The 13,427-nt window shown below is 38.8% G+C and overlaps 1 protein-coding gene across 1 annotated transcript in view; it reads right to left on the reverse strand.

Annotated features, from left to right (window-relative positions):
* Nucleotides 1-1,418: 1,418 nt before the first annotated feature.
* LOC126194777 (STE20-related kinase adapter protein alpha) overlaps nt 1,419-13,427 on the reverse strand; it is a 98,947-nt gene continuing 86,938 nt past the window's right edge. The window contains exon 6 of the mRNA XM_049933073.1: nt 1,419-1,606. Within this exon, the coding sequence (XP_049789030.1) occupies nt 1,434-1,606 (173 nt within the window). The 3' untranslated portion in view covers nt 1,419-1,433. The remainder of the gene's footprint in view (nt 1,607-13,427) is intronic.

Below are 13,427 nucleotides of genomic sequence, written 5' to 3' on the forward strand. Positions count from 1 at the left end.
CTGGGTTTAAATCCAAGTCCAGCACAAATTTTCATGTGTCTGTAGTCAACAATAAAGCTGATGTAATATAGTATTTGCTATTTGCAAATACATTTCATAGTTACTGACAGGTTGAAATATGCAATAGCAATTCAAATTTATATAGATGGGGATATGTAAGTGACCTAAAATTACAGACCCATCTCCCTCTTTCATGTATCTCACAAAATTTTAAGAGGGTAGCTTATAATGTAATATCAAACCGCATTTCTGAAAATAATGTTTTATTCACTGCTCGGTTTAGCTCCCTTAGAGGTTTCTCCAAAAAGAAAGCAGCATATGACTTCACAAACTCAATTCTGGTAAAATCAAACAATAAAACTTACAATGTAGGCATTTTATAAGACTTTGTGTAGACCATTATAGAGAAACGAAAATGTTATTAAAGACATCCCCTTTTCATAAATGGAGTGGTACATTAACCCCAAAATTTAATGTAATTGAATTTTATTTGATTCTGTAGGACTACAATGTGTACAGCAAGTGTATGCATAATATACACACATCAAAACCAGAAGACATTCAGTATCACTTACTTCCTAAAGAGCAGCCAATCTGATTACACTCTTTGCCACCACTAATTACAAAGAACAAGATACACAAATTTAATTTCATAGATACTCTTCAACATTGTAAAATTCCTTTTCCACCAGACAGTTTAGGACAGGTATGTATAGACTTGTTAGTACTGTGGGTTGCAAATCTCTCACTTTTTTTCCTCATGTCAGAAACATACAGGTACAAGTATATACATTTTACACAGTTATGATTAAATTACTATTGACCAAAACTTGGCCACTTCCAGTGCATTTTCTGTTGCTTGATGAAGATCATCTTCTGTACAGGACACTGGGCACAATCAACACCAAAGCATGTGCTGAACTGTCTGCTCTCCTCCACAGTCACACTGAATATCATTTGGATCAGTGTAACCCCATCTTGCCAAGTTAACTTTGGATCTTCCAATTTCATATCTCTGTCTATTCAGGGACTTCAAAGTTGAAACCCCTCATTGTGACTACATAAGTGCCTCAAGTTCAAAAATAACTTTCTGCGAGACAAGTTCTTAATTGGGATCCCCTTGCTTCAGTGCTAGCTAGAGTAGACTCAAAACAACTAAGTTCTACAATGGCCTTCTCTCTCCTTTTTTGGAGGGAATGAAAGATGAGTTTATAAAAGGAGGCATCTTAATAAATCAGTACTTGAGTGCCAAGTGCCTTTTTCAACAAAACAGAGGGTTGCATTAATAAATGTTATTATTGCAGTAAAATTAAATTGAGAGTGGGGAAACATTAAATATGTTGCAAGGTTTGATGCTTGGCCTGTTCCTGTTCTTGGACCATACGAATGATATACCTAGGACATTGGAGGATAGATAGATAGATATTCAGCGATCACAGGGCCTGCAGACCACACACTGCTTCCACAAACTTCCTCCATTCCTTCCTGTTTTGTGCCCAGTTCCTCCAGGTGTCTTCAATTCCCAGGGCTGCTAGGTCCTTCACCAGGTCGTCTATCCAGCGCTGCCTTGGTCGTCCAATGTCCATTAGGATATCGGAGGACTTTCCTGAAATGTGATGTTTCCTAATCACACAAGTATATACTGTGTCCATACCAGACACAGTCAATAGAATAGTGGAACAGTCTTACATCTGGTTCACAGCTGACCTGTTAATCCTTAACCTTACAAAGACTAACTTATGAAATTGAAAACAAATAAAAATTACTTATAGGTATTACAAGTAGAGATCAATGGGCACACAATTTTAGAGGCTGCATATGTGAAGTTCCTGGCCATCCAGAGGTGTCACAAATTGAGATGGCACCAGCTAGTGGATAAATTAACCAAACAGCTCATTTATACCTGCTCTGCATTTAGATGTCTCTCTCACTGCATTGATCTGCAGACTGGATTGCTAGTGTAGTCTCATTCAATATTGTCGCATGTCTTAATCTTCTGAAGTAATGCAGGTAAGGCCAAGACAGTACTTGCTATAGGGTGAGTCATGTAAGACATAACACTCCTTTTATTTAATGAAGAGTTACACTTATTGAAATGCAGTTTTTGGCAAATGTCAGAGTGTCAAGCTGCATATATTGTTTTTTTGTTAATACAGGGTTTCTAGTGCTGGTAGCAATGGACGTATTGAAGCAAGTACTTTTTTTTTCAATGGAACCACATACTTTTTATAACTGCATTCAGTTGCTCTTAAGAAGATCATTACAGTGATATGATGTTTGTTAATGTTTACGTTGAAACCTGTTACAAAAAAAACTCAATAAATGTCCTAGAATTTCAGAGCACAGTGGCTAGAATCGACATTAGCCATCTGAACACTGTCAAGCAGAGCTCTTGTGCTATGCTGTGTCAGAATGTCAACACACTTGCCTCTTTACTTGTCTGCACTACAGGCTGCTCATTTCTGCTTCAACATTTGTAGCATGTAGACGTACACTAATTAGGAGAAGTTGGTTGTAGTACTTTTATACGGTACCAAGTGACATGGAATTAGGCAGACAAGTGTCATTCACATTCTGCATTGACAGAATTTGTATCGCTATCATATATCACTACATCAGGCACTCGACGACCATGATTTCGAACATCATACAGAATTTTGTCAGTTTGCCCTTCAGCAGCTGAGGGATGACCCTATGTTTTTCCAGCGTGCACTCTTTACTGATGAAGCAACATTTACTAACCACTCTAATGTAAATTTGCATAATATGCACTACTGGGCAGCCAAAAATCCTCACTGGCTTCACCAGGTGCAACACCAATGGCTGTGGATCATAAACATGTGGTTTGGCATCATTAGAAATTTCGTTGTGGGACCTTACTTCACCTCAGGCATTCTAAATGGGCATTCATATGCACATTTTCTGATGAACATTCTGCCAGTTCTTCTAGAAAAAGTACCACTGGATATTCAACAGTGTATGTGGTTGCGACACAATGACTGTTCAGATCACTTGTCCCATGCTGCAGCACAAATGTAGAACAAGAACTTTCCTGGATGTTGCATAGGACGAAATTCTGTTGTAAAGTTGCCAGTGATGTCCGCTGATTTGATTCCTCTTGATTTTTTCTTTGGAGAGTAGTCAAAGATGCAGTCTACAATGAAGCCTCAACTATGCCAGATGATATGTGTTGTCAAATTGCCAGTGCATGCTCTACCATATCATCCACTGTAATTATATCTGTTCATCACTATTTTGAACAGTGATTGCAAATGTGCCTTTCAGTCCATGGTCAACAGTTTGTACATCTACTTAAATAAAGGATGATGTTATTTTTTTTTGGAAGCCAAAATTTATGTTATGTGTTCGGTAGTTACCAAATCATTGTTAGTAAATTGTTTATTTCAATTACATGAGTACAAAATTGCATCGCAATGTCAAATAAGTCGATAGCATGTATTGCACAAAGCTGATAGCACTGTCATTACGCACTTACATTCAGCATGAAACAATATTTCGTTAAGAAGAATATTTATTTTGTGGTGTACATGTAGTCATCAAAGCACTTTTAATAAAATATTTAGTTCAACAAATATGTCCCACATCGTATAATTTAGAAGGTAGAGGCAGTTGTCTGACAGCATGTATTTTATCCCTAAGAAACACACAGCCACATACAGGAAAAGATAGGTCAAATCTTCCTTCTAACATCTAGACATTTAATGCAGTAGTTGCTTTTTGTATTCTTCTTTACATTTTAGAAATGAACAGTTGATTTCTCTGTTTCAGCTGGTGTAAATTTGGGAGGATGCACAAATGTAAATAGTTTTCCTAAGGCCTTGCTGATAAGCTAGACTTTAGCCTATGTCATATTTCCATAGAAAATATTTGTAGGTGAACCAGCATCTAGGTTGTAAGTTGGTTCAAGAGGAAATACAGCTGTGTTCTCGTAGTGCAGGCCAACCTTATGGTATACAACTATGCTGCCTGGTGTGAGACACCTGCACTGCAATTGCCATTTCTAGCTCCCTTGCTCTCGCATTCTAGGATATTTCTTGCATTTTTTTTATGACAGATTTCAGTGTCAACATTAACAAATGCTATAACGCTGTAATTGTCTTCTCAAGAGCTACTGAATGCAGTTAAAAAAAGTGCATGGTTCCATTTGCAAAAAGGAACTTGCTTCAATACCTCCATTGATACCAGCACTAAAACCATTAACCAAACAAAAAATATTTGTCCCTTGATGCTCTAACATTTGCCAAAAACTGTGTTTTGATACATGTAGCTGTTCACAAAATGTTGTTGTGGTCTTCAGTCCTGAGACTGGTTTGATGCAGCTCTCCATGCTACTCTATCCTGTGCAAGCTTCTTCATCTCCCAGTAACTACTGCAACCTACATCCTTATGAATCTGTTTAGTGTATTCATCTCTTGGTCTCCCTGTACGATTTTTACCCTCCATGCTGCCCTCCAATACTAAATTGGTGATCCCTTGATGCCTCAGAACATGTCCCTCCAACCGATCCCTTCTTCTAGTCAAGTTATGCCACAAACTTCTCTTCTCCCCAATCCTATTCAGTACCTCCTCATTAGTTATGTGATCGACCCATCTAATCTTCAGCATTCTTCTGTAGCACCACATCTCAAAAGCTTCTATTCTCTTCTTGTCCAAACTATTTATCGTCCATGTTTCACTTCCATACATGGCTACACTCCATACAAATACTTTCAGAAACGACTTCCTGACACTTAAATCTATACTCGATGTTAACAAATTTCTCTTCTTCAGAAATGCCTTCCTTGCCATTGCCAGTCTACATTTTATATCCTCTCTACTTCGACCATCATCAGTTACTTTCCTCCCCAAATAGCAAAACTATTTTACTACTTTAAGTGTCTCATTTCCTAATCTAATACCCTCAACATCACCCAACTTAATTCAACTACATTCGATTATCCTCGTTTTGCTTTTGTTGATGTTCATCTTATATCCTCCCTTCAAGACACTATCCATTCCGTTCAACTGCTCTTCCAAGTCCTTTGCTGTCTCTGACAGAATTACAATGTCATCGGCGAACCTCAAAGTTTTTATTTCTTCTCCATGGATTTTAATACCTACTCCGAATTTTTCTTTTGTTTCCTTCACTGCTTGCTCAATATACAGATTGAATAACATTGGGGAGAGGCTACAACCCTGTCTCACTCCCTTCCCAACCACTGCTTCCCTTTCGTGTCCCTCGACTCTTATAACTGCCATCTGGTTTCAGTACAAATTGTAAATAGCCTATCGCTCCCTGTATTTTACCCCTGCCACCTTCAGAATTTGAAAGAGAGTATTCCAGTCAACATTTTCAAAAGCTTTCTCTAAGTCTACAAATGCTAGAAACGTAGGTTTGCCTTTCCTTAATCTAGCTTCTAAGATAAGTCGTAGGGTCAGTATTGCCTCATGTGTTCCAGTATTTCTACGGAATCCAAACTGATCTTCCCCGAGGTTGGTTTCCACTAGTTTTTCCATTTGTCTGTAAAGAATTCGCGTTAGTATTTTGCAGCCGTGACTTATTAAACTGATAGTTCGATAATTTTCACATCTGTCAACATCTGCTTTCTTTGGGATTGGAATTATTATATTCTTCTTGAAGTCTGAGGGAATTGCGCCTGTCTCATATATCTTGCTCACCAGATGGTAGAGTCTTGTCAGGACTGGCTCTCCCAAGGCTGTCAGTAGTTCCAATGGAATGTTGTCTACACCCGGGGCCTTGTTACGACTCAGGTCTTTCAGTGCTCTGTCACTCTCTTCACGCAGTATCATATCTCCCATTTCATCTTCATCTACATCCTCTTCCATTTCCATAATATTGTCCTCAAGTATATCACCCTTGTATAGACCCTGTATATACTCCTTCCACCTTTCTGCTTTTCCTTCTTTGCTTAGAACTGGGTTTCCATCTGAGATCTTGATATTCCTGCAAGTGGTTCTCCTTTCTCCAAAGGTCTCTTTAATTTTCCTGTAGGCAGTATCTATCTTACCCCTAGTGAGATAAGCCCCTACATCCTTACATTTGTCCTCTAGCCATCCCTGCTTAGCCATTTTGCACTTCCTGTCCATATCATTTTTGAGATGTTTGTATTCCTTTTTGCCTGCTTCATTTACTGGATTTTTATATTTTCTCCTTTCATCAATTAAGTTCAATATTTCTTCTGTTACCCAAGGATTTCTAGTGGCCCTCGTCTTTTTACCTACTTTATCCTCTGCTGCCTTCACTACTTCATCCCTCAAAGCTACCCATTCTTCTTCTACTGTATTTCTTTCCCCCATTCCTGCCATTTGTTCCCTTGCGCTCAACCTGAAACTCTGTACAACCTCTGGTTTAGTCAGTTTGTCCAGGTCCCATCTCCTTAAATTCCCACCTTTTTGCAGTTTCTTCAGTTTTAATCTACAGTTCATAACCAATAGATTGTGGTCAGAGTCCACATCTGTCCCTAGAAATGTCTTACAATTTAAAACCTGGTTCCTAAATCTCTGTCTTACCATTATATAATCTATCTGAAACCTTTTAGTATCTCCAGGCTTCTTCCATGTATACAACCTTCTTTTATGATTCTTGAACCAAGTGTTAGCTATGATTAAGTTGTGCTCTGTGCAAAATTCTACCAGGCGGCTTCCTCTTTCATTTCTTCCCCCCAGCCCATATTCACCTACTATGTTTCCTTCTCTCCCTTTTCCTTCTACCGAATTCCAGTCACCCATGACTATTAAATTTTCGTCTCCCTTCACTATCTGAATAATTTCTTTTATCTCATCATACATTTCTTCAATTTCTTTGTCATCTGCAGAGCTAGTTGGCATATAAACTTGTACTACTGTAGTAGGCGTGGACTTCGTGTCTATCTTGGCCACAATAATGCGTTCACTATGTTGTTTGTAGTAGCTTACCCGCATTCCTACTTTTTTATTCATTACTAAACCTACTCCTGCGTTACTCCTATTTGATTTTGCATTTATAACTGTGTATTCACCTGACCAAAAGTCTTGTTCCTCCTGCCACCGAACTTCACTAATTCCCACTATATCTAACTTTAACCTATCCATTTCCCTTTTTAAATTTTCTAACCTACCTGCCCGATTAAGGGATCCGACATTCCACACTCCGATCCGTAGAACGCCAGTTTTCTTTCTCCTGATAACGACGTCCTCTCGAGTAGTCCCCACCCGGAGATCCGAATGGGGGACTATTTTACCTCTGGAATATTTTACCCAAGAGGACGCCATCATCATTTAACCATACAGTAAAGCTGCATGCCCTCGGGAAAAATTACGGCTGTAGTTTCCCCTTGCTTTCAGCTGTTCGCAGTACCAGCACAGCAAGACTGTTTTGGTTTGTGTTACAAGGCCAGATCAGTCAATCATCCAGACTGTTGCCCCTGCAACTACTGAAAAGGCTGCTGCCCCTCTTCAGGAACCACACATTTGTCTGGCCTCTCAACAGATAACCCTCCGTTGTGGTTGACCTACGGTACGGCTATCTGTATCGCTGAGGCACACATGCCTCCCCACCAACGGTTCACAAAATAAAAGGGGTGTAATGTCTTACGTGACTAACCCTCTTATACACAAGGGTGTTGTAAGAACTGTTATGTAAAGTTGATGAAAAAACTATTATGTAAAGTTGATAAGTGAACATCTGGAAGCTTCTTCAGGATCTAGAGCTTCTCAGCCTTACATGCCAATATATTTACTCCTTAACGTTGTTTGTGGTTAATAATAAGAATTTATTGTTTATTACTTATTAAAATACATATTCCATAGATCGATTTTTGCATGGTAACACATGGATCTGAAACAAGTTAAAGCATTTAACTGATTATTGCATTTGTTTCCATCAGGAGAATAAACAATGATTAAGACCACAAATTTTAAAAAAATAATAATAAAGTAACACATCAGTAAGTTCTAATTAACTCACGAACAGATACAATTTTCATATCTTATCTAAACAATTTATCATAGAGTAAAAGCGACCATCTTCTTGACTTACAGATCACCAATTAATCTAATGAGAGCAGCAAAGATGTATTAAATCAGGAATACACAATAATACATGGTAAATAATCTTAGCTATCTCTGCTATAGAATTGTTCTACAGAGTAGAAATCCCTTTTTTGCACCAGAGACAAATTTTTCAGTTCACTGTATGTGTCACATTTCCTTGTTGTGTTATGATAATGGTATGTTTCATTCATTTCATACTGAAAAGGATTGTGAAGCATAAATGTCATGATTCAAAAGAGATATTGTGAAGTAATGGTTAATATTCCAATTTGCTTGAAAAGGCTGCAACACAAATTGTGGATGAACTATGCAATGCACAACCACAGTACTAGAAGTAAAAATACGAGGGTTGTTTTTTAAGTAAGGGCTGTTTTTATTTTTAAAAAAAGATACAAATACTTCTGTAAAAAAAACTTTTATTTTCTGATTCTACACACTTTTACCTATTTTTCTACATAGTTGCCTTGTTTATTTAAGCACTTGTCATACCGTACAACTAAGTTTTTAATTCCCTCTTCAAAGAAGTCGGCCGCCTGCTCCGACAGCCAAGAGTTCACGGCCGCTTTCACTTCATCGTCGTCATTGAAGCGCTGCCTGCCAAGATGTTGTTTCATATACTGGAAAAGGTGAAAATCGCTAGGAGCAAGGTCGGGGCTGTATGGTGCATGGTCCAAAACTTCCCAGCCAAAAGAATCAATCAAATCCCGAGTCTTTTGAGAGGTGTGAGGCCTAGTGTTATCGTGCAGGAGCAAAACTCCTTTTGTCAGCATGCCACGCCTTTTGTTTTGAATTGCTCTGCGGAGCTTCTTTAGAGTTGCACAGTAGGCATCTGAGTTGATTGTCATTCCCCGTGGCATAAAGTCCACTAGCAAAACACCGCACCGGTCCCAGAACACAGTTGCCATAATCTTGCACTTTGACAGCGTCTGTTTGCCTTTGACCTTGACGAGTGAGGTTGTGTATCGCCATTCCATCGATTGTCGCTTGCTTTCGGGAGTGATATGGGATACCCATGTTTCATCTCCAGTGACAATTTGACTCAACATGTCATCCCCTTCTTCCTCGTAACGAATCAAAAAGTCCAATGAAGTGGCAAATCTCTTCCCTTTGTGGTCCTCTGTGAGGAGTCTGGGTACCCACCGAGAACACAGTTTCTTAAAGTTTAGGTTTTCAGACACAATTTTGTACAAAACCGATCTTGAAACTTGTGGAAATTCCAAAGAAAGAGTGGAAATTGTGAATCTTCTGTCCTCATGAATCTTTGTTTCGACTGCAGCCACCAAATCATCAGTGATCACAGAGGGCCGGCCTGAGCGTTCTTCGTCATGGACATTTTGACGGCCATTTTTAAACTCTCTAACCCACTGACGCACTTTACCTTCACTCATTGCATTCAAGCCATAAACTTCTGTTAACTGACGATGAATTTCTGCAGCTGATAGGCTTCTCGCGGTCAAAAAACTTATCACTGACTGTATCTCACAGGCGGCGTGGGATTCAATAATCGTAAACATTATAAAGTAGCACAGTGATGCGTACACGTCAGCTACAGAGCTGCAACTTGCATCAGTGTGAATGGGAAGGATGCCGGCAACTGACGTGGTGGCTTGTTGTGGCGTCCACGCGAACTACGGGACTATACGCGCGAACGGCCCTTACTTAAAAAACAACCCTCGTAATTTCCAACCAGACAATCCCACTGCGAGTGTGTGTGTGTGTGTGTGTGTGTGTGTGTGTGTGTGTGTGTGTGTGTGTGTGTGTGAGAGAGAGAGAGAGAGAGAGAGAGAGAGAGAGAGAGAGTGAGAGAGAGAAGCATGGTGAAGGGGGATGAGGGGGCAATGATTGAGATGAAGTTTGCTTCCCCATGGTGGCAAAAACCTAGTCACATCACAGTCCGGAGGAGAGCTGTTTTTGTCATCCAGTACTTTTCAGAGCAGAGTGTCTGGATAAAGTGGGGAAATTAAATCCTACCAGCTGCCATAGGTTAGAGGAGGTGCGCTTAATGGTTTGTAAAGCTGAAGTGCAGTTTTTATTTTTTGCAGTACATGTATAGACACACTCACTATCTTTATCAGTATGTGAAAGAATGAATGGGGCTAACAGACTAACAAAAAACACCCCCCTCCCCTCCTCCCAAACACACACACTTGTCATAACACTACAGCCCAACTGGCACCCAGCAGAATGCAGTGTCAGGTTACTGCAGCTGTGCGTGTGTTGATGTCTTCTTATGTTGGTGTGTGAGCTTTGAGAAAAGGTATTGTCCCCTGTTTAATTACAAGTGAAGTATTCTTCATGTGCCACTTTACTCTTAAGTTTTTCAACTGATACGAGTGGTTATCTTCACTCATTGCAGTCTTTTGGTCTTTATTGTGTTTCATGTTAAATGGACTTTCTAGGATATTGTCAGGCAATAGAAGGTGAAACAAAAAATAGTGAGCTCCCACCAGATGGGATCCACAGAACGTGACACAACCAACTTCCTTCCCTACCCTCCCCTACTCTGAGATTATCTCTAGTGATCTCATCTTCGGTAGTGTGTTATACCTTAACCTTCCTTTCTGGCTTTAGATAAGTAGAAACGCAGGATGCCAAAAAACATGACTTTACATCAGTGAATGATTACTTGAAATATTGTTATGTTGACAAGAGAAGAGGAAATGGTTGACACTGTGCCCATTGTAAGAGATGATCAATATACATTGGTGATAAACATACCATACTATATCCTTGTTGCTGTCCTAACAGCTTCTCCCAATTTTCTAGTGAGAGAGAGAGAGAGAGAGAGAGAGAGAGAGAGAGAGAGAAGCATGGTGAAGGGGGATGAGGGGGCAATGATTGAGATGAAGTTTGCTTCCCCATGGTGGCAAAAACCTAGTCACATCACAGTCCGGAGGAGAGCTGTTTTTGTCATCCAGTACTTTTCAGAGCAGAGTGTCTGGATAAAGTGGGGAAATTAAATTCTACCAGCTGCCATAGGTTAGAGGAGGTGCGCTTAATGGTTTGTAAAGCTGAAGTGCAGTTTTTATTTTTTGCAGTACATGTATAGACACACTCACTATCTTTATCAGTATGTGAAAGAATGAATGGGGCTAACAGACTAACAAAAGTGGGAACAAAAGTGAAAGGCACAATATTTTACAGCTAAGAAGTTGTCATTAAGTATTGTTTTGGAAATTGTCATAAGACTAACTGAACGGTACTGATATAGGTGTATATACAGACATGGGAGCAAAGTCATCTGCAAAGTCATTGGTCCCACTCTTGCAGGATCTCTTTCTAGCCGCAACAATGTCAGAGATTTGATGTTTTACCAGATTCCTGATATTCTTGGTACATTCGTTAAACAGTCATACAGGAAAATCTCCACTCATCACTACCTTGGAGATGCAATGGCCCATCACTCATGTGCTGACTATAACATCACATTCAAACTCACTTAAATCTTGATAACCTGCCATTGTAGCAGCAGTAACCATTCTAACAACTGTGCCAGACACGTGGTGCCTTATATAGGCATTGCCGACCGCAGCGCCGTATTCTGCCTCTTCACATATCTCTGTATTTGAATACACATGCCTATACCAGTTTATTTGGCACTTCAGTGTATTTGAGACAGTATTTTTGACAATTCCCATCTCAGCTTTCAATTTATGCCCTTCTGCTCCTGTGACTATAAGCAGTGTTATTCCGATATCTAACTCCAGACTCTAACTCTTTATTTTCCTCCATTAATGTCCTAAACATGTAACATATGGCTTCATCTTCAGCTGTAGTCACTTGCTCATCCATAAACAGTAGGTTACATATACACATATTTCCTGATGCAGACCCATACTTTGACACTGCCTCCTGTAGTTTTCAGTAGCCTGTGCAAACTTCAACTGGGGACTGCTCACAAGAATGAGCAGAACACCTGTAAAAGCAATTAACACACACTTTATTTCTAAATGCCAACATACATAGGAACATGTGTACACATTACAATTGTAACCAACGAACTGACCAAGTCAAAGATATTCTCCTCGTAGGAGGCTAGACTCACTGCTAAACAGGCTTGTGTTCTAATAGATTAGATTAGATTAGATTAGATTAGATTAATACTAGCTCCATGGATCATGAATACGATATTTCGTAATGATGTGGAACGAGTCGAATTTTCCAATACATGACATAATTAGGTTAATTTAACAACATACTTAAGTTAATATAACAACTTTATTTTATTGTGTTTTTTTTGTTTTTCTTTATTTTTTATTTTTTAAATCTTTTTAATATTTTTTTGTTTTTTTTTTTTTCTTAATTTATATCTAAAAATTCCTCTATGGAGTAGAAGGAGTTGTCATTCAGAAATTCTTTTAATTTCTTCTTAAATACTTGTTGGTTATCTGTCAGACTTTTGATACTATTTGGTAAGTGACCAAAGACTTTAGTGCCAGTATAATTCACCCCTTTCTGTGCCAAAGTTAGATTTAATCTTGAATAGTGAAGATCATCCTTTCTCCTAGTATTGTAGTTATGCACACTGCTATTACTTTTGAATTGGGTTTGGTTGTTAATAACAAATTTCATAAGAGAGTATATATACTGAGAAGCTACTGTGAATATCCCTAGATCCTTAAATAAATGTCTGCAGGATGATCTTGGGTGGACTCCAGCTATTATTCTGATTACACGCTTTTGTGCAATAAATACTTTATTCCTCAGTGATGAATTACCCCAAAATATGATGCCATATGAAAGCAATGAGTGAAAATAGGCGTAGTAAGCTAATTTACTAAGATGTTTATCACCAAAATTTGCAATGACCCTTATTGCATAAGTAGCTGAACTCAAACGTTTCAGCAGATCATCAATGTGTTTCTTCCAATTTAATCTCTCATCAATGGACACACCTAAAAATTTAGAATATTCTACCTTAGCTATATGCTTCTGATTAAGGTCTACATTTATTAATGGCGTCATACCATTCACTGTACGGAACTGTATGTACTGTGTCTTATCAAAATTCAGTGAGAGTCCGTTTACAAGGAACCACTTAGTAATTTTCTGAAAGACAGTATTGACAATTTCATCAGTTAATTCTTGTTTGTCAGGTGTGATTACTATACTTGTATCATCAGCAAAGAGAACTAACTTTGCCTCTTCATGAATATAGAATGGCAAGTCATTAATATATAATAAGAACAACAAAGGACCCAAGACTGACCCTTGTGGAACCCCATTCTTGATACTTCCCCAGTTTGAGGAATGTGCTGATCTTTGCATGTAACGAGAACTACTTATTTCTACTTTCTGCACTCTTCCAGTTAGGTACGAATTAAACCATTTGTGCACTGTCCCACTCATGCCACAATACTTGAGCTTGTCTAGCA

This window comes from Schistocerca nitens, chromosome 7, assembly GCF_023898315.1.
Source record: "Schistocerca nitens isolate TAMUIC-IGC-003100 chromosome 7, iqSchNite1.1, whole genome shotgun sequence".
Taxonomy (NCBI): Eukaryota; Metazoa; Arthropoda; class Insecta; order Orthoptera; family Acrididae; genus Schistocerca; species Schistocerca nitens.